At 37.8% G+C, this 23135-nt stretch overlaps 1 protein-coding gene across 5 annotated transcripts in view; it reads right to left on the reverse strand.

The window, feature by feature from the left end:
- Positions 1-637: 637 nt before the first annotated feature.
- The window catches only part of ANKIB1 (ankyrin repeat and IBR domain containing 1), a 55394-nt gene continuing 32896 nt past the window's right edge, over positions 638-23135 (reverse strand). Inside the window, exons 7-20 of one of the 5 annotated variants that reach the window (XM_060782269.2) lie at positions 22205-22293; positions 20948-21092; positions 20028-20194; positions 18129-18217; positions 14866-14996; positions 13197-13331; positions 12085-12171; positions 11922-11988; positions 11051-11196; positions 10689-10867; positions 9868-9919; positions 7015-7108; positions 5701-5837; positions 638-4344 (exon numbers count right to left, since the gene is read on the reverse strand). In XM_060782269.2, coding sequence (XP_060638252.2) covers positions 3586-4344; positions 5701-5837; positions 7015-7108; positions 9868-9919; positions 10689-10867; positions 11051-11196; positions 11922-11988; positions 12085-12171; positions 13197-13331; positions 14866-14996; positions 18129-18217; positions 20028-20194; positions 20948-21092; positions 22205-22293 — 2277 coding nt within the window. In that variant the 3' untranslated portion in view covers positions 638-3585. Of the gene's footprint in view, positions 4345-5700; positions 5838-7014; positions 7127-9867; positions 9920-10688; positions 10868-11050; positions 11197-11921; positions 11989-12084; positions 12172-13196; positions 13332-14865; positions 14997-18119; positions 18218-20027; positions 20195-20947; positions 21093-22204; positions 22294-23135 lie in introns of all 5 variants that reach the window. The other 4 variants (XM_060782266.2, XM_060782268.2, XM_060782270.2 and 1 more) reach the window with 4 other exon arrangements.

Raw genomic sequence — 23135 nt, forward strand, 5'->3', positions numbered from 1 at the left:
TGAAGACCTTCCAGCCTTTTTCTCTTTTCACCTTCCAGTCACGAAAAGGCTGACTCTTCCCAGAACCAGAAGTGCCTTGCCTATGGCTCTGCCCCTGGGGGATTCTTAATGGGGCAGGGCAATGGAGGCTTAAAATGCAAAGAAGCTATCAGACTGACCCCTCAAAAACTGTACATGAAATAGTAATCCCTGTAACTAAAAAGGGCTTAACTAGGGGTAAACAGTGATGGTCTTCATGGGGCATGATAGGAATCCTCTGGCTAGATCATTGTTGGTGTAGCATCAAGGATGCTTTATTGATGGAAAAAGTTATTAGATTATTTATGATGCTCATTAATGAAAGCACCCTGGACCAATGACACCACTTGACTTCTCTTGATTGCATGATATGCTGAGTATATCTCACAACTGCTTTCTTCTTTATTCTGAGGATGGCATGGGTTATTTTCTTTTGATGATGTTGGTTTTGACTGATAATCTGATTACATATTATCTGGTTATATATTTCACAAAGTCAATTAAATGAAAAATCTCAAAAAGCACATCTGTTACAGCACTATTTTCTTCCCTATACTACTTCTCTGTACTAACACAGGATTTGCTGAAATCATAGACAAATAATGAGGCAGATTAAAAATTAGTTTAAGTAATAAATGTTTAATCAAAGAATTTTACATATTATTAACAGCATTCATTTGGCCAAACATCTACATGGTTGTAATATTCTATTGTATATAAAGTGGGAATGTATCAAGTATAGACTATGAAAGTGCAAATAGCATTTTCAAGATTAGAGTACTTTTTTACATTATAAAATTAAACTGGTTTATAAAATAGGCTTGCCAAAATTTCTTTCTGAATTGTAAATTCAATAACTGGGGTGGTCTTAAATTTTAAATATGTAGCAGGAAAATACAAATTTAATATGCTAAATTTCATGCTCAGAATAAAGTTAACACAGAAACTATGAAATATACTGCACAATCTAAACCAAGTTACAGAAAAACCAGAACCCACAGACTTCACTATCATCACAGAGAGCACTCATACAAATCTTTTCTTAACTTTGCAAGACATCTTAATGCACTACACAAAATGTGTGTGAGAATCATCCTACTTAGAAATGAAAACTTAAGGAAATTGTATGTGCATTTCAAATTAAAGTAAAAGACCAATTAAGGAGGACAGAATTTTTAAGACCAATTTTAGGTTTCAAGGATTATATCCCAAACAAATGTTTAAATAGATAATTTTCCGAGTCTGGAAAAGAGGAATTCGGCATCAATACTTTCAGGACAGGGTAATCAGGAGCTAAGCTAGAAAATGTAATGGATCTACAGAATACAGTAATGGAGCAGCAGACTATTCTTTCTAAAGAAATGTCCAGGAGAAACTTATTTTCTTCTGATTTTTTTTGAGTAAATAATTAATATGTAGTTATTTAGTATTATGAGCTGCAGGGTCTGCGAGATTCCAATAGTAATTGTTAAATGAAAAGGAGTAACACTTTTTTTCTTGTAACTCACATTAATCAATATACATACAACCTTATTTGCCATCATAATACTTAACTGTACATAGTCAGTAGTGAGAAACCTTTATTTCAGACGTCAGCAGATCTCTCATATCAAGTTAAACATAAAAATGGAGCATTTCACTTATTTTGCTTGTGACACCCTAGGCTTTGATTACATGTGAGCAAAACAGTAATCCGAACAATTTCTTCTAGTTAAAATTACATCACTGTAAATTACAATGAGGTTTGACACTTTGAAGCCCGTCTCAACAAGAATTTTCTTTACAGTAGGACACCACTAAGGATGGGGTTTCTTCTTTATTTTTTTACATGAAACAGCAACCATACACCAAACAGACGTTGTGCAATTGAAAGAACACACAGTAGTGTTTTGTTCCTTTATATAAAACTTTGAACATCTGGGATACAACACTTCCCTAGGTGGACAGTGGACACAGCAGCTTCATACAGAGGGATCTGCATACAAAGGGATCCTTTTTAAAGCCCTGTTTCAATCCTTCTGCTCAGTGTGTGCACTTGTCCTATTCCTACCATTCCTGCTCTATTGAACCAAGTTACTTCTCAAGTAATTTGGCTGAGAAGTGCAGGAGGGCAGGATAAAAATATGGGAGGCACACGGCCCTTGCATGCTAAGCTGGGGTTGGGGGAAGAAGACTCAACCGAGCCAAATGGGTTCCTTCTATGGGTGAGCAATGCACCTAGATGGGAAAGGATTGTACCCTTTGTAATAATTAATTGGAAAGGCAAGGCCATGAGTGGTTTTTATGGAGGTTTTTGCAATTCATAGCATAGTAAACTCCAGAACAGATAACTATAACTCATTTAAACTGTGGCAACTATTAATTTGGGTTAGGCAAAGGCACAGTAACGTGTTGCATGTAATATGTTTTATTATTAAACCTTTCTTGTGGGACTGCCTCTTAACTAAAAAAATCAAACATCTTTATAAAATGTTACCATTACTAATTGCACTATTAGTGCAGAGGATGTATTGTTAATTATGAAAACAACTACGATTGCACTTCCATTAAAGTGTCTTTCTGTACAGCATATGTGCTGCTAATCAACCGTTTAAAATAACTGTTCTTTACAGTGGAATTGAGCTTAATTAACTTAACCTGTACCTTATGTTAATGCAGTCACCATGGCAATAAATGCCAGTTAAATTCGGGGAAAAAAACAATTCTTTCAAGTGGTCTTTCCGTCATTAACAATCATGGGTAGATTTACAAGAGCAATACTGCATACTTTTGTACTGTTGTTGAAATTGGTTTGCTATTCACAGTTTGGCACATCTTAGGCCCCCCATCTACACTGCCATTATAATGCAGATTGAAGTGGATTATAGAGCAATACAGACTCATATAACCTAGTTCAATGCAGTTCAATCTGCATTATATGAGTCTACACTGATCATGTAATGAAGTTCAAACTGCATTATATGGCAGTGTAGATGGGGCCTTACTGTAAATAGACATTAAAAAGTTGGTTTTGTTTAGAAAAGACTACCCATTTCTTGGTTGTCAAGCAGCAATAGAAAGAAGTATTACATACCTCAGCAAGATCAAGATTAGTTAGGGAAATGCTGTGGAAAAGCAAGGTGTTAATATACACTGCCAAACTTTGTTTTGTCAAAATACAATTCAAATAAAGGGGGAAGAGAAAATGTTTTATTATGACCAATAACCCAAATTAGTCTCAGTAAGCCTTTAATCCATACTTTCAAGTTAAGGATCGCCAGTCTAAGGCTAAATAGATGCTGCATTGTATTAGACATGTGGAGAACAGATCATTCCTCTCTCTTCAATGCAAGCAAGACACTTACTGCCAAATGTAATGGAAATTCCCTGAAAAGTTCACAAAAACCACCAGAAAGAACTTCAGGGGAATTCCTACTTATTTCATCTCTCGAGACCACTGGCAAACAACCAAGCTCTGCTAACATGGACCATAGTCTTCAGGACACTTACTCCACGTCATGTACCACTGGACACTGCCTAGCCATTCTGGCTCCATAACCGTAATCCTATGTTCAGACTTCTTTGTGATCACACCAAATGTGAGTGTTCAGTCCATTCAGGCAAGGTCTGAGATGTCTGACTTGAAACATCTCCTGAAGCGTCGGCTTGGCCGGCCGCCTCACTACCTGTGTCCCCACTTTGTGGTAAAGCTTCTCCGGTAACAAGGTCCCCAACAGCAGCAGCGGTGCCCTCTTCGGTTTGGGTGCCCCTGCCTTCGTTTTTGAGCGCGTCTTCAAAAAGCGCATGTTCCTCCAGAGGATCCTGCCTCAGATCTGGAAGATGGGGTTGCTCCACTGACCCTTCTTCAGTACTGGGTTGCTGTGAATCCTCATCTGTTTCTGTACTTGCAGAAGGGATTAGTGCAATACTCTGAGGATTCATGTCGTGGAACCAGGCCATTATGTTCCCAAGGAGGTTTTCGTTTATATTGGGGTCTTGGCTACTTGAGTCAGCTTCGCTAGACGTTGAGTACAAGCCACTCCTTGCATCACTGAAGGTGTGAGAACTAAGATGGTCGGCAGAAAAGGGATCACTATCTGCACTTAGCTTCATTAGACTATCACCAAGTTCTAAAAGTTCAGAGCTGCTCAGAGCTGCTCTTGGGTTATCTATGTTTATGGGACCCGAGTCCAACCTTGTAGGCAAAGAAGTACCAATTGCTCCCAAGGAAGCTTCATTGGTCAGGAAGTCTCTGGTTTCCTCATCAATAACCAAACCAGATTCTTGCAATGACAACTGAATAGCAAGCAGGATGTTTGGGTCATCTTCATCCAAGGAACTCAGAGCCTGTGAGAAATATTAAAAATTAACAAATGTCTATATGCAGTGGCAATTTTTATCAAACACACTTTCAGTTAAGTTACTACTCAATTATGCGTACATAGAGATGTTTAAATAATGCTTATTTTTTGCTTCAACTAGTTATTGAATTAATAATCTAATTGATTTGTTGAGGGTAGTTTCCCACATCAGTGTTTCATTCTGACAATTAGAGTTTATTATTTGATGATGATATTACTACACAAGCCAACAGGCCAACAAATATTTTTCATTAGATATAATTTTAGACCATTCCTATAGAGGTTTTTTTTTTTGCATTGAATTCAGATCTGTGTTTTTTCTCTCTCTATTACATGTAGTTTTTGCGATGAGGCTAATCGAATAATGAATGCATTTACGCAGTGATATCAATAGAATCTAAAAATAAACACAGATCTGAATGCAGCACAAAAAACTCTATAAGAATGATCCTAAAATCATATCTGGTGAAAAATACTTGTTGGCTTGTGGTTAATTAGATGTTATTGATATGAGTGTGTAAATGAATTAATTATTCAATTAGCTGCATCGCAAAAACTACATGTGATAGGCAAAAAATAAACACAGATCTGAATGACCTAAAATTATATCTGATGAAAAATACTTGTGTTACACAAAAATGTGAAATGTGCAGACTTTACAGCAGTCCACTGTAATGTATCATTCATCATATTTAAATTTTTATTTATTTATTTACAGTATTTATATCTCGCCTTTCTCACCCCTGGGGGACTCAAAGCGGTTTCCATTTGATTTCATTTGATGTGATAGAAAAAAAAAATAAAGACCTATTTAAAATCAGCATAAACATTGATTTAAACTGTGCTACTCTCATGTCTAATTATTAGAAAAAGTTTGATTTTGTTAGCTTGTATTATTATTATTATTATTATTATTATTATTATTTGGACTTCAGCTCCCAGAATTCCTGACCATTGGACAAACTGGCTAGGGCTTCTGGGAGTAGGAGTCCCAAACACGTGGAGGGCCGCAGGTTGTGCAGGCCTGATTTAGAGTCTAGCTGCCAAAATGTATTAAATAGACTCTAATTGTCAGAATAAAATCCAAAAAATGCTGCTGTGGAAAACTGATCTATACAAATTAATGAGATTGAGTTCTAGTGAAAGAAACACACATTTATTTCCTAATATTTCTATGGAAAGATACCAGGGATCTCCTATGTCCTTAAACCAGTTTTGAATCAAGGTATCTAGATCTTCAACTCTCAGCAGCCAAAATATAGAATATAGAAAGCAGAGGCATGCAAGGTGAAGAGACAGCGCATCAAAGAAAAGGGAGGAAGGAAGGAAGAAAAGCATATACCTGCAAAGAATCTTGGTTTTCAGAATGACTAACAGGAGTATAGTCGTGAAGAGAAGAGCTGTGAAGAATACTCATGGAAGCTGAACTCACCATGGAATTTCCATGCCTTCTGTTACTACTGCCAGCTTCTTGGGTTTCTGTTCAACAACAAGGAACTTGTATTAAAAATCAATTTGAAAAATTGACTTCTTGTTTAATCCAGAAAATGTATACCCCCTTCCTTTTAAATCCATAGGGGTTTGGTTTCTTTATTTTTTGCTTCTTTCATCTTAAAAGTCATCTTGCCATGGACTAGCAAATGACCTGAAAATACCGAAGAAAATGTGGAACAGCCAATGTACTTCTTGTGACACTGGATATGTTTTAAGCATTTCTGCATCAAACATGTTTGTTGTTAACTGTCAGAACACTCCTAGGCATATTCCCTGTGGCATGATTCATATTTTAAACCTACTGACTAGGTTCATGGTAAATACGTATTCCTCAGGTCATTTTAGGTAATGTGGAAGACTTCAGCCTGAGCGCCTCAAAAGCCACTGCCAGAATACACAGTATTGGATCAGAAATGGAAACAGTCTGATATAAGGTTGTTTTCAGAGTACTAACATAAGCACTTCAGAACAGAACTCAAAACATCTCCTCAAAGTGAAGATACTCTTCTTGTGTGAAAATAGAGAAGAGCTGCTTATCCGCTCTTCTGCATATTCTGCAAGCAGGAACCTAGTTTACATAACTTTTTTTCTGGACACATCTTTTTATATTTTGGAAAAATGTAAGCTTCATTCTTTAAATGCAATGGAATTCCAGGTAAGAATCACAGAGATTGCTACATTGCCCTTTGTATTCTCAATTACTTTGCTAATTCCCACAACCATCTTTTATTATTTCAATACTACGTGGTATATTTTCCCCTCAAAATATTTTATTTCATCCTAAAGATCTCAAGATTTAAGCACTTGTTCTGAAGTAGCCCCAAACATGTAAAAATGTCTCCAGTTTATGTTCTGATACGCTAAATATGGTAATTTTCCTCCCTGTTTGTTATTTTTGTTTTTGATCAAACAATAACAGGTTCTTGGCTTTAAAGAAACTCCATTAACTTATACATCTATTGGAATTATTATGTGAAATGAGGGATGTGTGGGAAAACTTTGGCCCTCCAGGTGGTTTGGACTTCAACACCCACAATTTCTAATAGTAGGTGGGCTGTTAGGAATTGTGGGAGTTGAAGTCCAAAACATCTGGAGGGCCAAAGTTCGTACATGGTTGGCTCTAGCTAGAAGGGGAACCAAGTTGTTCTATGCCAAACCTGACCTAGGGTGCTCTCACTGGGGTCCTCAGGGTCCGGAGCATTACTAAGCAGGCTGTGCATGTCTCCGCGGCGCCGCTGCCGGTGTCTCCTCCGATACTGAAATTCAGCATATTCCTGCATAAACCAAACGTTACAAAATACAGGGGAGCATGCAGTAATATTTATGGGCATAACAAACAGCACATTTAAAGAAAAAAAAAGAATGCCTGTGATTTTATGCCTTATAAAATCACCTGTTTTCATTAAAATGGAAACAGCAGCCTACACCAGGGGTGGGCAGATTTCAGAAGATTATTTTGATTTTTAAACGGAACTATGGGAGCCACTTATTAGAAGATGGTGTAACAGATATACTGAATTAAAGAATTCTGTGCTGACAAAAATGAATTTCCTGTGAAGCCAAACTTTATTTTATCAGCATAATTTAGAGTGGCAAGAGTCACTGTGTTTTTCCTTTTGTTAAACAAGAACTGGGAGTCAGAAATCCTTGCTGTTCTATTGTAGATCACCAAGAAATCTACTAGCAGATCTAAATCTACTTTCTGCCCACCTCTGGCCTATAACCATGTAAGCTTTTTACAAATAAAAAAAATACAATTCACACAAAGAATTACTAGAAGAACAAATTAAACTAATAGCTCTAAAGCAGCTCCCATCTAACAGTTTGCATTCCTCTTCTTACAGGTTTTCCTAGTCCTGTTTATTTTATTTACATTGTAATGGTGTATATTTGATGTGAGTTCACATATCAGAAAATATATTGATTTTTTTTGTCGTGTCAGGAGCGACTTGAGAAACTGCAAGTCGCTTCTGGTGTGAGAGAATTGGCCATCTGCAAGGATGTTGCCCAGGGAGCACCCGGATGAATTGATGTTTTTATCATCCTTGTGGGAGGCTTCTGTCATGTCCCCGCATGAGGAGCTGGAGTTGATAGAGGGAGCTCATCCGCCTCTCCCCAGATTCGAACCTGCAACCTGTCAGTCTTCAGTCCTGCCGGCACAGGGGTTTAACCCACTGCGCCACCGGGGGCTCCAATATATTGATGACTTAATGCTTTCTGTATTTGTCTAACATTAAAAGACTATCTAGTAGGTCCTGAACAGCAACAATGACTCAACATTTATCCTGTGTCCATAATACTTAAAAAGCTAATGAGCTTGAGTTCTTTCTTTCTTTCTTTCTTTCTTTTTTATTTATTTTCTCTATTTATATCCCACCTTTCTCTACCCCAAAGGGGACTCAAGGCACCTTTACAAATAACAACTATTTGATGCCTTTAAAGAAAAAACAATTAAATACATTTAAGTTAAAATTAAAATTTTTAAAATTAAAGTTAAAATGTTCATTAAAACAAATAAACATTATAATCACTACCTCATACTGTGAGGCCTTCTCACAGACTGAGAACTTTCTCCCACTGAGGCAAACTAACAGAGAGGCCTACTAAGCTACAGGCACATCTTCTTATGTTGAAATGCATCTAAGATTACAAGATAAACAGGAATTCCGTGGTATAAAGTCTATTTTAATAGGATTAAATGAACTCACAGACTATAGCTCTAGTTATGATTATTAATTCTATGGACACAATATCCTCATAGTTAGAGGCAGTATGTGAAGAGAGGCTCTATGGGATAGCTCTTAAACAGCCAAAGCATCAAGTCAAAATTATTCAATGCACTAATGTAGCATGTTGACCTCAAGCAATGTGCATTGATAGTAAGCATACATTTCTTGCACTTTATATTACAATGTTCTGTTATAAACATGGCAACAAAACATCATTGGAAGAACTGGGAATAAAGCAAGCAAGCTAATTTGTCTAGAAGAAGCAAGCTATATTATTTGCAAGCAAAATCCTACCCAGCAACAATAAAGGAAATATGCAGAAAACCATGGATGCTTGAAACCGAAGATTCTTTCCCGATTTATGCTCAACCACTTAATGTACAAACAAAAACTGGAAAGGAAATGTCAAGGTAAAGTCTTCATGTGTCATTCTCCAAGCTATTATAAGGATATTTCTGAATAGCTAAGTGCTCCAATGTCATGTTTTATGTCAGTTGTTTGTCATTGTTTCTGCTTTATTTTGGTTTACTGTCCCCTGCACCTCCTTTTGGTAGATCAGATTGAGATAACTTGCCCTAATGGCAGAAATAAAGTTTGTTTGTGCTGCAAACAGTGCTATAACAAACACTATAACAAACAAGCAAACAGACTTAAGAGATACTGCCAACTCTCCTTCCTCAAGTATGGAAAGCACATCTCCATGCTTTTAAGACTACAGACACATGTAAAAGTTCTAAAATGAGGAAATGCAAAATAAACGTGTTTGAATGTATATCCATTGAAAGATGGAAAAATAGACTGGGAAAAGAGTTATAGCTGGTTGCTGGAAGGCTGTATCAGGAACCAACTCAGGAAAAACAGAAATAGGAACATTTGCTCCTGTATTATGGCAAAGCATCCCACTAAGGTCAATCTTATAACATGGCATCCCTTCCTTGTGAACAAAGAACAGAACTGGGATCTTGCAAGGGATGGAACAGCATGGTCCCCTTATTGAATAGGCACAGAATATTACTTTAAGCTATGGCCATCATGACTGTGTGCCTGGCAAGAATTGACACCAGATTACACACGGGACAGGGATTTGTCCTTTATCTGCATACCAGAGGAATACAGCCTTAATATATTTCCTTCTATTGCAAAGCAGCGAAAACAGAAATTTTATCCAGACCTTGCAAACTTTGGTATAGTTTGCAATGCCATTAAAAAAGCTAATCATGCAAAGTGAAATTTAGTTATGTTCATAATATGCAAATTTTTACATAATTATAAATGACAGGAATTACCTCAGGAGATGCAAATCCTAAGTATTCCCAATCCCATGTTCCACCAGCAAAGCTATAAATTAAACAGACCGTCATTGGAGAATTACATAAATTATGAACAGCCCCCGCTGCCACCCAACACATTGAAAAGAAAAACAATTTACTATTTAAACACTACTCAGTGTGCTAATTTAACTAGTCTCATGAAAAGAACTGTACATTTTTCAGATCTGGAGCTGCCAGCTTAACCAATATTTAGACTGGACCTGGTTGAATTGACAATAAAACATTACATCTAATGTGAGAAACAAACCTATAATATTAGACTTATATGCTGTCCAAAACTAGACACACTTCTTTGTAGAAATCTATAGAATGTAAGATGAATCCTGTTGTTTTGTCTCAACCTGAGTAGACTCACTATTAAATTCCACTGCTTCAATGTGTCAGTTCTAGTTGAGACTAAAAATAAGATTCTGGAACATATTTAATTGGAATACATGTCAAAAGCAGAGAAATACATCCATTTTATATGTCCCTCCTTCACAACCTTCCTTTGATCCCAAACTTTTCAATTTAACCCAAAATTAATTTCCTACTCTCTTCATCTAACTCAGGCATGGGCAAACTTTGGCCCTCCAGGTGTTTTGGACTTCAACTCCCACAATTCCTAATAGCCTACCAGCTGTTAGGAATTGTGGGAGCTGGAGTCCAAAACACCTGGAAGGCCAAAGTTTGCCTAGACCTGATAACTGAACAAGTTTGTAACATAGGCTTATGAAGGTTGTTGACTACAGAAGTAACTACTTGGGATGTGCAAACCTCTGCTAGGACTAGGTTACCTGCGCCTCGGAGCTTCTGGGGAATCTGCTGGAGCAACTCCTCGGGCGACGGAGGCGAGGAACTCTTGCCTCTTCTGCTGCACAAGGCAGGCAGCACGAATGATTTTGTGACGAGGAGTACGAAGGTAAGGCCTGTTCACTTTCTGGGCAAGGTCCTCTGTTACCATTTCAAGGTCTGTCTTGAATAGAAAATAAATATCCACATCAACTTTGTTGAACCTCAAAAAGAGTAATCGTTTCTAGTAGTTGCAAAAGACAGCCCACAAAAAGTAGGCATCACTGAAAAATAAATTCTATATATATAACTAGAAAATTTCTCAAAAATGAGATGTAGCAGATATCACCACAGGTACACCCTTTACCTGCATAAGTTCAAATATTTCCTTCTTTGTGCTTTTTGGTTCTAAAAAGAATCCATAGGGGTAAGAACACTTTAGGATGCGGCGGGTTTTGAGAAGTTCTTGAACAGCATCTTCAATGAACATGGTATCTGGGCATCCTCCTTCAGCTGCAAGAGAAATTCAAAGTACTGGAAATAGTGTTTAGTTTTTTACCTGTTTATGTAATTATTGTTTCCACTAACAGTAGGGTTTTGTCTAAACTAAGAATAAATGATGATGTTTGGATGAAATTAGAGCTGAATCTAAACCTGGTACAGATGATGTTCTATCTGGCATAAGCAATGTGCCTTGGAATGCAGTTTACGAAAATGTGTTAAATAAAAAATAATTGCATCATCTTAATAGTACTGTGAAGAAGGACAGTACTATTAAGAAGCACCATGACTTCATAAGGCTATTGGGGAAGTTTAACACCAATTTGGCTAGTTATTTCAGTATTCAGTCCATGAGTGAGTGTATTTACACACTTATAAAATGTGGTAGGATACTAATGAGTATAGTGTCATATAATGCAAAGTCGTATCCAGTGTGAAATAATGTTTTATTATTATTTGTTATTTTTCTTAGTATCCTGCTTTTTCTCTCTAAAAGAGAGGCTCAAAGCAGCTCACAATAAAAACCAATACAATACAATTTAAAAACTAGAAATATACAAACACTAAAATAAAATTAAATACCAACAGTATTAAAAGTGATATAATGCCATTTGAACTCACCAGCCATAAAAATGATAACCTTGTAATGCACAAAAATAAGTATTACAAATAATGAAATACTGAAAGGCAGACATACTATTTGAGCACTAGAAGGCATCCAGAAGTGACATACTTACGTCCACTGAGGGCTCTACTCAGTTGCTCCATCTTTTCTTTGGCTGTTTTGAGAAGGCGCAGTTCTAACTGAAATGAAGGGAGGAAATGAAGACAAGTTATGAACCTGATGTTTCAAACAAATAAAGCTGGAAAATAATTCTATAGAACCATTTATAACCCCACCTGATAGCTGAGTTCGTGATTCTTAAACCTGGTGTAATAATGCATAAATCTATCGAGTTCTTGAAATCTTTTGTGTTTCTTTTCAGCCTGGAAAACAATTGTAGGTAATAAAGGGGGGGGGGGGGGGAGAGAGAATTTCATTAGATACTTCAATGAAGTACTTAAAAGTGAAAGTTCATTTACAATTATCAACAGCAGATTTTTTTCACAAATCCCAAATACTGCTAATCAATTGTATTTGATACCATGATGTTAAATTGGCAGGCAACATTTCACTTTTGGAACATCTTTAACCTACAAAACCCTTAACAATTTGGACCTTGATAACGGAAGTAAAGGTCAAGATTTCCCCTGGCATTAAGTTTAGCTGTGTCCAACTCTGGGGGGTGGTGCTCATCTCCATTTCTAAGTCGAAGAGTCGACATTGTCTGTAGACACCTCCAAAGTCATGTGGCTACCATGACTGCATGGAACACTGCTACTTTCCCGCAGAAGTGGTACCTGTTGATCTACTCACATTCGCATGTTTTCAAACTGCTAAGTTGGCAGAAGCTGGGCCTAACAGCGGGAGCTCACCTGGATCCCCAGATTCGAACCACCAACCTTTCGGTCAGCAAGTTCAGCAGCTCAGCAGTTTAACCTGCTGCGCCACCAGAAATCCCTATAACTGAAAGACAGCTCAAAATAAACACAAATAAAGGTTCGCCCTCCCTGAAATTTGAGGTCCTCAGCAGAACCCCAACCAAGATGTGGGACTTCCTCCCAAGTGAAGTTAGATTAGCTCCAGCCCTGTTTTTACTATCTGGCATTTAAAAATATTTTTAAAGTATTGTTCTAATCTAATTGAATGCTTTTATCTGTGTATTTAATGTTTTTAAACACCTGGATATATTTTAGAATGGGAGCCAGCATAACGTAGTGCCTTCAGCACTAAATTATGACTTTGGCGATCCAGATCTGAGTCCCTGAGCCACAAAAACCCACAGGTTTGAGGAAAATGTAAAACTACCATAAATATGTAAATTCTATTCATTCATAGTGACAGATTCAAACACTTGGGGAGTCAAAAGGAAACCCTTTCTGAATTTCCTTGAAATTGGTTGGCTTCTTACCTCAGCTGTCATTTCCTTTGATTGTTCCTCTACATGCTGAATTACTTCATAGCGAGTACATCTGTAATATCCTCCAGTGGAAGAACTATGCTTCTTCCATTCTTCAAGGCAAATCCAGCAGAAGTCATATTTACACTTGAAAAGGAAAAAAAGAGCCAGTTCTTTAAACTGATTTGTCAGATCCTTGCAATAAGATCTAGAGCACTACATCCTGATAAATTTATCATCATGTTGTCATCACACAACTATTCAAAGTCTGTTTCAGTATTGATAGTGTTATTATTATTTTAAAATTGTTTTATGAAAGTATGGTTTGAATCTGAGTTCTAATATGACATTGAGAAAATATACGTTGAATGAAGAAGAAATTGTTCTGAGCCAGACACATAAAATGTATCATTTAAATGGCTTCTGTATATATTTCTATTCGATTCGACTTGATCTGTCATTGAGCCACTACTTTGGGCTTGATGCAAATCTACCATTTGCCAAAATATATGATTATGTGCTTTTCTTTTCCATTTCTGGCTGAATAGCTTAACCATTGGCTAGTCCCATCAAGTACAAGGTCTGCCCAAGGGCTGCTTGTGGTCTCTTGGTATCCAGTTTGTTAGTCGGTTGTCTTTTGTTTGTGCAATATGCCCTGCCCATCTTCTTTTTGCCTCAAAGATTTCATTGACCACGTTGCGGATCCCGGTTCTTTGACACAGCTCTTTGTTGCTGACTTTATATCTTATTGTCACACCATACAGCCTTCTTTCCATTGCTCTCTGAGTCACTGCTAGTTTTTCCTCCTCTCACTTTGTTGTTGCCCATGTTTTAGATACATATAACATTGATGCTAGAACTCTAGTGCTGAAGCTATCTGCTCCGACCTTCATTGGCAGTTTAGCATCTGTTAGCACTGTCCGGTTTCAACTGAAAGCCGTCCAAGCTGGCTTTCAATTCTCCATTTTCCCATTCATTCAACTGTATTTGCTGTCCAAGATAAACATTTTCAGTCACTTCTTCTATTTTATCTTGATTTATAATCATCGCTATATATTGACAAAGGAATTAGTCCATTCATTCAAAAAACAAACAAACAAACAAACAAAAACCCAGGAAGCATGGCTATCAAATTAGTCATAAGTCATATTGCAAAAAGTGGTACATCCAATAATTTGATTTTCTTCTCTCTTAACTGGCAAAAGCACGCTCATTCGAAGCATGTTTCCAAAATGAGGACAATAAATGCCAAAAGTAAAGTACCCGCTTATTTGCATTTATTTAATTAACGCAAAAAGAAGATTTTTGTAGAGAGCATGGGCAGGGAAAAAAATGATTAAACACATCTTCTCTACCGCCAACAGTGGAGACTATTTACATAACAAAAAGGCATGGGATTGCATTTGCCTATCATGCTTAGATTGGCCTCTAAGAGGAATAGAGGTGAAGAAAGCCTCAGTGGAGTCTTTATATTTAGCAAATGACCTATATGCACTTATCAAAGAGGGCTGAGAATGCTATGAATGTTACCAGGTACAAAAAGAAGAGTGTAAGGAAAAATGCTTTCTCATAGGTATAGCTAGTTGTGAAAAAATGATCAGTGTCTGGATTTTTGAGCTGTATTTTTTAAAGAAATTGTAAAAAGCCCCCTTTGAGAAATACAGTAACCATTTTTGTTTACCTTTGCACACTGCATATGGTTGCACCCTTCATTCTTCTGAATGGGAGACTTGCAATTGGCACATGGTTTAGAGTTGGTGAGTAACCATAAGCAGTTGGCTGCATCTTCATAAGCCTCACTAACTCCCACAACTTTGGAGAGGGAAAAAGAGGAAAAGTTGAGACTCCACACATATTATGTTATGTTGAATGCAAATTATAGCTACAGTTTCCAAGCCATTTAAATTATAACAAAATCAAAGAGCAGAGTTGCTGCCTACCCATTCAAGTCTGCCAGTTTTCGCTTACAATTTTGGAACCATGTTTAACAAGCTGTTTACTTCTCTAAACTATACCGAGAATTAAAAATCTCAAGCTCAGTTAGAAACAGTATTCTGTGACTTTTTTTTTTTATGAAAAAAGTCATAAAAGCCGTATTCTGTGTAGCTTAATTAAGAACAGTTGAGAACATGCTTTTCTAATCATATTTTGTTTTGGATACACCATAAATACTTTAAATCAGGGGCTGGAAAGAAAGGGTTGCTTACTTGTAGCCATATTTCTTCAAGTGGTCACCTGTGAAATTTGCACATATGTGTTTTCTTGAGCCTGTGCAGTTAGTCTGGAATCTTCCAGAAGCTCTTAGGATACATTTTGGCAGTAGCCCCGGCCACACTCCCCATGGAGGTATATATCCCGTGGGAGGGGATACAGCCTCAGTTCTTCTGATGCAGGATAGCAGACAGAGGGAGCAAGGCATGACAAAATAGCAGGGAGGAAGGGCAAGGATGTGCAAATTTCACAGAAAACCACTCAAAAAAACATGGTTACAGGTAAGCAACCCTTTCTTCTTCTTCATGGTCTCTGTGAAATCGCACATATAGGTGACTAGCAAGCTACTGACCTTGGATAGGAGTCATGACCCCAAAGAGAAGAGGACCGCTGTGCTGAAGACTACATCTTTCTTGGAAAGAACACCCAGCTTGTAATGAGTGACAAATGTAAGAGGTGTAGACCAGGTGGCCACCTAGCAAATGTCCTTCAAAGAAAAGCTGAGAAAGTGGCCATGGCCCTTGTGGAATGGTTGGTATGGGTGGGTGGTCCTGAAGATGCTCCTGATCGCAGAATTACAATGGGTAAAAATAATGGCCTTGAGAAGAGCAGTGCCAATATTCCTGGTACTCAGGAACATAATATGGCCCTCTAAAATCCCTTTTCCTATAATAGAGAGTGGAGCGATGACGATACACTTCGTCCCAGGATTGGGCCCTCTGGGAGGGGCTATGTGACTGGGAGATCCATGATCATGGAGCTGGTGACTTGCCCCTCAATATCAAGCAGTAATAGTCTCTGGACTAGTATGATCACCGAGAGGTAGAGCATCTTCGCGATCTTAGTCTGATGTTCTCCCCTGAGCGATGAAGCTCAGACCTTGATTCCAAGTGAGATGGTGGAGCTGAGGAAGGGTCTGAGCTGATGTTTTCCACCTTTACCGAGAACTCCAGCATAGGGATCAGTAGATGCCAGGCAGGAGTTCACTAGCCAATGATGGGGGCTGAAATTCCACCGGTTTGTGGCACTGTGTGCATGTCTTCTAGCCCCAGCAGGAGAAGGTTCTGATGGTGTTGGTGCTGTCAAAGCGGCCACTGGGTTGGTGTTGAGGCATCTGAGGATGCAGTGGCCGAGGGAGTGCTTGGCTTTCCCCTCATCTGCTTCTCTTGCCACTTGCTCTGCTCCAGACCCTTCCCTGAAGTTTTGGATTTTTTCGCCTTTGGCTTGACCAGGGCAGGGGGACTTTTTGGAGATGAACTCCCTGCCGAACGTAAGAGATCATCCAAGACAGGGCTGGCAGCGGGCAAAGCAGGAGGCTCTGACAACGATTGCTTCTTCAGCTGGGGTGTGTGTCTGTGGGGGAGAGGGCTTGGTTGTACAAAAGAGCCTTAAGCCTAGATTCTCAATTCTTGCAAGCTTGGGGGATAAACAAGAGGCATTCATGGCAGGATTGCACTGCATGGCCGTCCCCCAGGCAGAGGAGGCACATGGCATGCCCATCCGTATCGGGCAACTTCCCCCCACAGGCCAAGCATTTTTAAAGGAAGGTGGTAAAGGACATTGCTAGCCTTATCCAAATAGTGCAATCAAAGCAGTCCAAGTTAAAATGAGGAAGAAGAGATCATAATGGTAAGACAGTCAGGAAGAATATTCAGTAACTGTCCTTGGTCAAAAAACGGAGAGGCAAAATTTGAAAAACTAGTCTGGAGAGCAACAGAGAGATTCCTTAGCTGCTGCAAGAGTGGCAGACAAAAGAAACTGAGCCTGTAGCCCCTCTCACTGACTATATACTTCCATGGGGAGTGTGGGTGGGGCTACCACCAAAATGTATCCTAAGATTCTGAACTGACTGCACAGGCGCAGGAAAATCCCTATGTGCAATTTCAAAGAGACCACGAAGAAGAACCTTGGTTCTTTAAATGTTCCAGAATCTTAATTCCAGCAGTCTCAGTTAGCATAGGCAATCCTTAGGGACTGTGGAAGCTGAAATCCAAAACATTTAAAAAGACAAGTATTTCCCTTCATTATTTTAAAATCTTTAACCATATAACAGCTTGTCGGTACCACATTAATTTCCATTTGCTAAAGGATGCTTCAGTACAACATCATATCTTGCGTATTTTGTCATAATTAAATTCCTCCTAACTCTGGCTGTGATTCCATGCAGTTGAATATGGATTATGCATCTACTATTCCTAAACCTTGCACCAAAGTACTCAAATTCAGAGGTTCAGCTGCCCCCAAAATGAAAACTCTAATCCTACTTTGCAAGACATTTTGCCCAGTCAGCCAAGATCAATCCAAATCCTTTGCTGCTTATCTCTGTGTTAATAATGCCACCTCATGATTATATAAGTCAGCGAAACAAATTTTCTCTTTATCTCTCAGTTCACCTCTCCAGCCTGCCCATATCTGTCAAGCTCTCTGTTATGGAAATCACACTGTTAACCTCTTTGTGTCACCTCTGTTGACTTATAGTGACTCCATAAATTTCAGAGGGTTTTCTTATGAAAGGAATACTCAGATGTGGTTTTGCCAATTCCTTTCTCTAAAATATAGCCTTCAGCACCTGTTATTCATTGGCAATCCCCCATCTAAGTGCTAACTAGAGCTAATCCTGATCTCATGTATTACAGCAAGGGCTATTCCTCTTAACAGTACATAATAATCCTATGCTACAATTAAAACAGTTTTCAAAAATTGTATGTAAAAGGACGTAATGACCATTCTTACGTTCTTCCGGTTTCATTTCTGATATCTTCTGTAGCCAGTTTTTCCATGTTTCACAATCACAAGGTTCATGTGCTTCACCCAGACATTCCCTGAACATTTGACAAAATGCAGGCTAAATTCTCATTTTTAAAAACCTCGGATTAAAGAATGCAAGCTCAGCATCATGCAAAAATGCAAGTAGGAAAGTTAAGTCCAGTAATCACATTTAATCGTATAAAATGTCAATTATGTTTTGCAAACATACCTAAGTATGTTTCCAAAAATGTGATGTATGGTAGAATAAGTCATAATGCATCTACCAAGGAGGAAAGGACAATGCAGTACATGACTCCTAACAATTCTCAATTGAGGCTGAGAAATCTTGCTTGAGTTTCAACTGAGAAAACTTCCAATGAGAACAGAAAGAGCAGAAATTCTCTTCTCTCAAAAATGCAGAAACTACAGATCCATGACAAGAATAAGTATTTTCTTCCTGTCCCTGAACAGACAACACAGGCCAACTCAAGGCTTTATACAGACATTTGGAATAAGAGCAGATCTATGAGTGGTCATGGCAATGGCCAGATATATGCGCCTTAATTTAGCCTCCAAATGGCAGCGAAAATATTTTATATCTGATGGGAGGCATGCTCTAAAAATACAAGAAGTACGTGACTTTTTGTTGCCATGTGTCAAGCTAGAGAGTGATACAGGATCTTTCAAAGGGCTCTGATATTCACATTAGAATAACATTAAAAAGTCTATGGCTACTCTTCTGTTGATTTATAATGATATAAGAAGCATCTGCTACAATATTTAATGGTTTAGAGAGGAAATGTCTTCTATAAACTAAAGTAAAATTAACTTACTAGCACAAGACTGACTGTGAGAAGGCCAGTCGATGAAACAGCAAATATATACTCTCTCTCTACTGTCCTCTTTTACTTTTTTTTTTTTTTTTACACAATATGACTCCTTCACAGGAGATAATATAATTTTGCTAAGAGCAGTCCTGGTTCTTCATATTCTTCCCATATTATTATAACTGCCAGTAAGAGAAGCAGTCAGATTTCTGAAGCAGAAGTTACTCTGCTTCCAGATGGTGCCTGGGTGTAGATGTGTCAATATGATTTCCAGATTGATCACGACTCATTCTTTTTGTGGGAAATACAGAAAAATAGCTTCAGACATCTGCCACACATCCAACGTACAAAAAAGATAAACAACTAAATTTAGCCCTATTTGAGAAATAGAATTTCATAGAAGAGCATGAAACAGAATCCTAGGAGTTTTCTCAGGCTCAAATGCTGAAGATTTTGTGAAAATGCTTCTGGTGAAGAGAATTTAAAAGGAGTAAAATAGTGTAAATCAATAATCGTCTAGTAATCAGACAAAAGATCTGAAGCACAAATAAAACTTTACAAAAAAAGATATAGCATTATGTCATGTTACTAACAGGAAAAAAGATCTCAAGGCTTCTTCTATTCCCTTGATTTCTTTTCCATAATATGGAAGCTTACAACAAAAGACAAGGTAAATAAATAGATAGATAGATGGATGGATGGATGGATGGATGGATGGATGGACGGACGGACGGACGGACAGGGAAATCTGTCCTCTGTCTGAAAATTCATAAGTCTATGTATAGCTAGGTTTAATAGATGGTTCACAACACCATAATACAGTAATGCATATAAAACAAATTATTTGATTTACATGCTATCAATACATCAAGCAATAAAATGCTTAATTTTAAAAAACAAAATGACAGAATGTTCCTAAACTAAATAGATTTCACAATATGCATATAAGGATCTAATTAGAAATGTTAACTACCATACTGTATTGCATATCATCATCAATTGTTTTTTTATCAAGCAGTGATTGTTTTATAGCTGAGTACAAAGAAATATTACCAACCAGCAAAACAGATGCCCTTTCCCACAATCCACAGCAGGAGCTCTTAGCAATGGGAAACTTAGGGCTTCTGAACCAGATGTATTAGACCCTTGTCTTGTTAGCCTGACTGCTCTTTCACAGCCTGGTGTCGGACACCATTTAATAGAAGGATTATTTTCGACAAAGGCCTGAAAACAAAACAAAAAGGATGTGCAAACCAGTTACATTTTGAATCTGAGCTTTTTACAGACACAAAACTTCAGCTTGTTGTTCACAATTTCTGTAGTTTAAAATAGGTTTAGTAACTGCAACACCTAGAAAAAATAATGATCCCACATCTAGTAAACAATTTTAGCAATTTGCTATTAACACTACATACAACTCAAAGAACTTAGTAATACTAAATATCACATCCAGTATCTGGAACATTACTGTATTTTCATACAAAAGGTATAAGGTATAGGTAAGGCCCACCAGTGGGATCTGCTGCCAGGCCCTAATTCCTTCACTCAAGGTTACAATATGTTATGATTCTTTGATTAGGGAATGCATGAGTTGTTGGAAAGTAACAAGTTTGGTTCAATGCTAACTAGAGAACTACATCATTCCCCAACCAGTCCCAAGAGGTAAAATGCGTAAAGGCTCAGTAAGGCTGAGTTGAAAACATTTCAAAGCACTTTAAAAAATTCAAACCTCTTCCTATGATTAGCCATAGTAAATTTGCATTCTGGTACAACAGCTACTACTACAGTCACTTCAGGTAATAACTGCCAGTGAAACAGAATGACACGTTAGAAAATTCGTACTTCTTATTTATTCATACTTCTTACTTATTCAAACAGACATTTGTCTTTCTCTCTGGAAGAGCTTGTTAAAACTGGAGTTAGAGCAATCAGCTCAGACAGGTGCTTTAGCTGCATGCTGGTAATCTGACAGTTTACCTTAATATCAAACTGCAGGTAACGTTTATCCATCTCCTTGGAAACCACACTTTCTATGATCTCTACTGGAACAGGCTGGAAGCAATCATACGCTGGGCAAAAAATATTGTGGGCTTCACCCTCTTGAATTTTCATATTCAAAAATCTGTTAGATATATGTATTTGGAATTGAAAAGGATATATTAAAACCCATTACATTTACAGAGCAAAAATTAACCTTCAAGGTAACTTTTAAAAAGCTTAATATTTAAGCACAGTTTGGCTAAAATGTTAAGCTATAATTAGGAAAAAAATGGAAGAAACAAGTTTCAGACTGAAGTGTATTTCACAGTTGTTATTATAGCAAATCACAGATAAATTCTATCAATGAAGAAACGTTTGTGTGAGCTTTTCTAGTTTTGGGTTGTTGTAAGTTTTCCGGGCTGTATGGCCATATTCCAGAAGCATTCTCTCCTGCCGTTTCGCCTGCATCTATGGCAAGCATCCTCAGAGGTTTGTTTGGGGTGGTGGGCGGGGTGAGGTATTGTTTATTTCTAGTTTTACTCTCTCTCTGAAATGGTGATAGTTATTTTGTTGTTCTTTGTGAGATCAACATGTAATTTGGAATTTGGAATCTAAGGCACATCTGACCACTTAGTGCAAATCAGCTCTGTGGAGGCTAAACTCTGGGATCCAGGTTACTGCAAGCCAAAGCTGCTTAATGCGGCCTTGAACTGCATTAACCAGTCACGGGTTACTCTGCTTTCATTTTGGGAATTCTCTGATTTATATGGAAATAGCAATTCAAAATGGAAATTAAACTGCATCTAGACCAGAGTCCTAGGAATTAAACTTTCCCCATTAACCAAGATTTTGAAAAGCCCACTACTTTACTGTCTATAATAATTTTCTTTCAAGTGGAAATAATATATCAAACTTATTACAAGTTAAGTAGCCTCATCTGGAAATCCAAACTCTGATATACTCCAAACTTCAAAATTTGGAGTGTGGTTGAGGTAGGACACATTTGCTTTCTGATGATTTAATGTACACAAACTGTGTTTCATTCACGAACTTATTAAAAATATTCAGGCTATGTGTACAAATTAATTTCATGTTAATTCCAGAGACCCATTCCTGATCACTCCCCACCCTCTCCCATTTTATTTTTTTTTAAACAAAACATTTCTGGTCCTTGGCATTTCATATAAGGGATGCTCAATCAATATTATCAAGTGAATATCATAATTTTGTCAAAATGTCAAAATGAATACTTACGCTTCCCAACATGCTCTGCAAAACTCATGTCCACAAGGAATATCTACTGGGTCTTCAAATATAGAAATATTGCACATGCAAATTTCACACTGTACATGCGGAAAGAAATAAGACAAGAAAATATGTTTTCATGTCATATAATGAACTATTATGAACTATTATGATCTAGATAATAATTACCCCCTTAAGGCTTCCTTAATATATATTTGCTTGTCCTTCTCAGAAACTTCTGTTTTGGCAACAATGCGATTGGCACAACTAATTTCACAATGGGGCAGGGGGAGAGAAAATTGCAAGACATTTTAGAAAACAGTATAGGAAAGCACAGTAAAACACTGTTGCTGAACTTGGTGACCAAAAGGTTTCAAATCCAGGGAGCTGGGTGAGCTCCCACTGTTAGCCCCAGCTTCTGCCAACCTAGCAGTTCGAAAACATGCAACATGTGAGTAGATGAATAAGTACTGCTTCTGCAGGAAGATAATGGCGCTCCATGCAGTCATGCTGACCTTGGAGGTGTCCTCAGACCTTGGAGGCATCTACAGACAACACCCGCTCTTCAGCTTAGAAATGCACCACCCCCCAGAGTCTGACACAACTAGACTTAATGTCAGGGGAAACCCCTAGCTTGACTTTTTTTTAACTAACTAGCACATTAATGAAAAAAAATTAAATCTGCTTGATATTATGCCTGGGCTTTTGGAAGTAAGAAATAATAGCTCTCCATATCAACGAGATAGGAAATATCAGTTGGGAGAACTGCGAATCAGTCGTATCTAATTTTGCTATCCTTACTACTAAATAGTCATTATGACTGCTGTATATTCTCTTCCGTATCATAGAAAATATACCTCTGAATTATCTGATGCTGATGAATACAAGCAAAAGGATGCTGTAATATTCAATCCCTGCCTATGATTTTCCCATAAGCAAA

Source organism: Anolis sagrei, chromosome 6 (genome assembly GCF_037176765.1).
Source record: "Anolis sagrei isolate rAnoSag1 chromosome 6, rAnoSag1.mat, whole genome shotgun sequence".
NCBI classification, from domain to species: Eukaryota; Metazoa; Chordata; class Lepidosauria; order Squamata; family Dactyloidae; genus Anolis; species Anolis sagrei.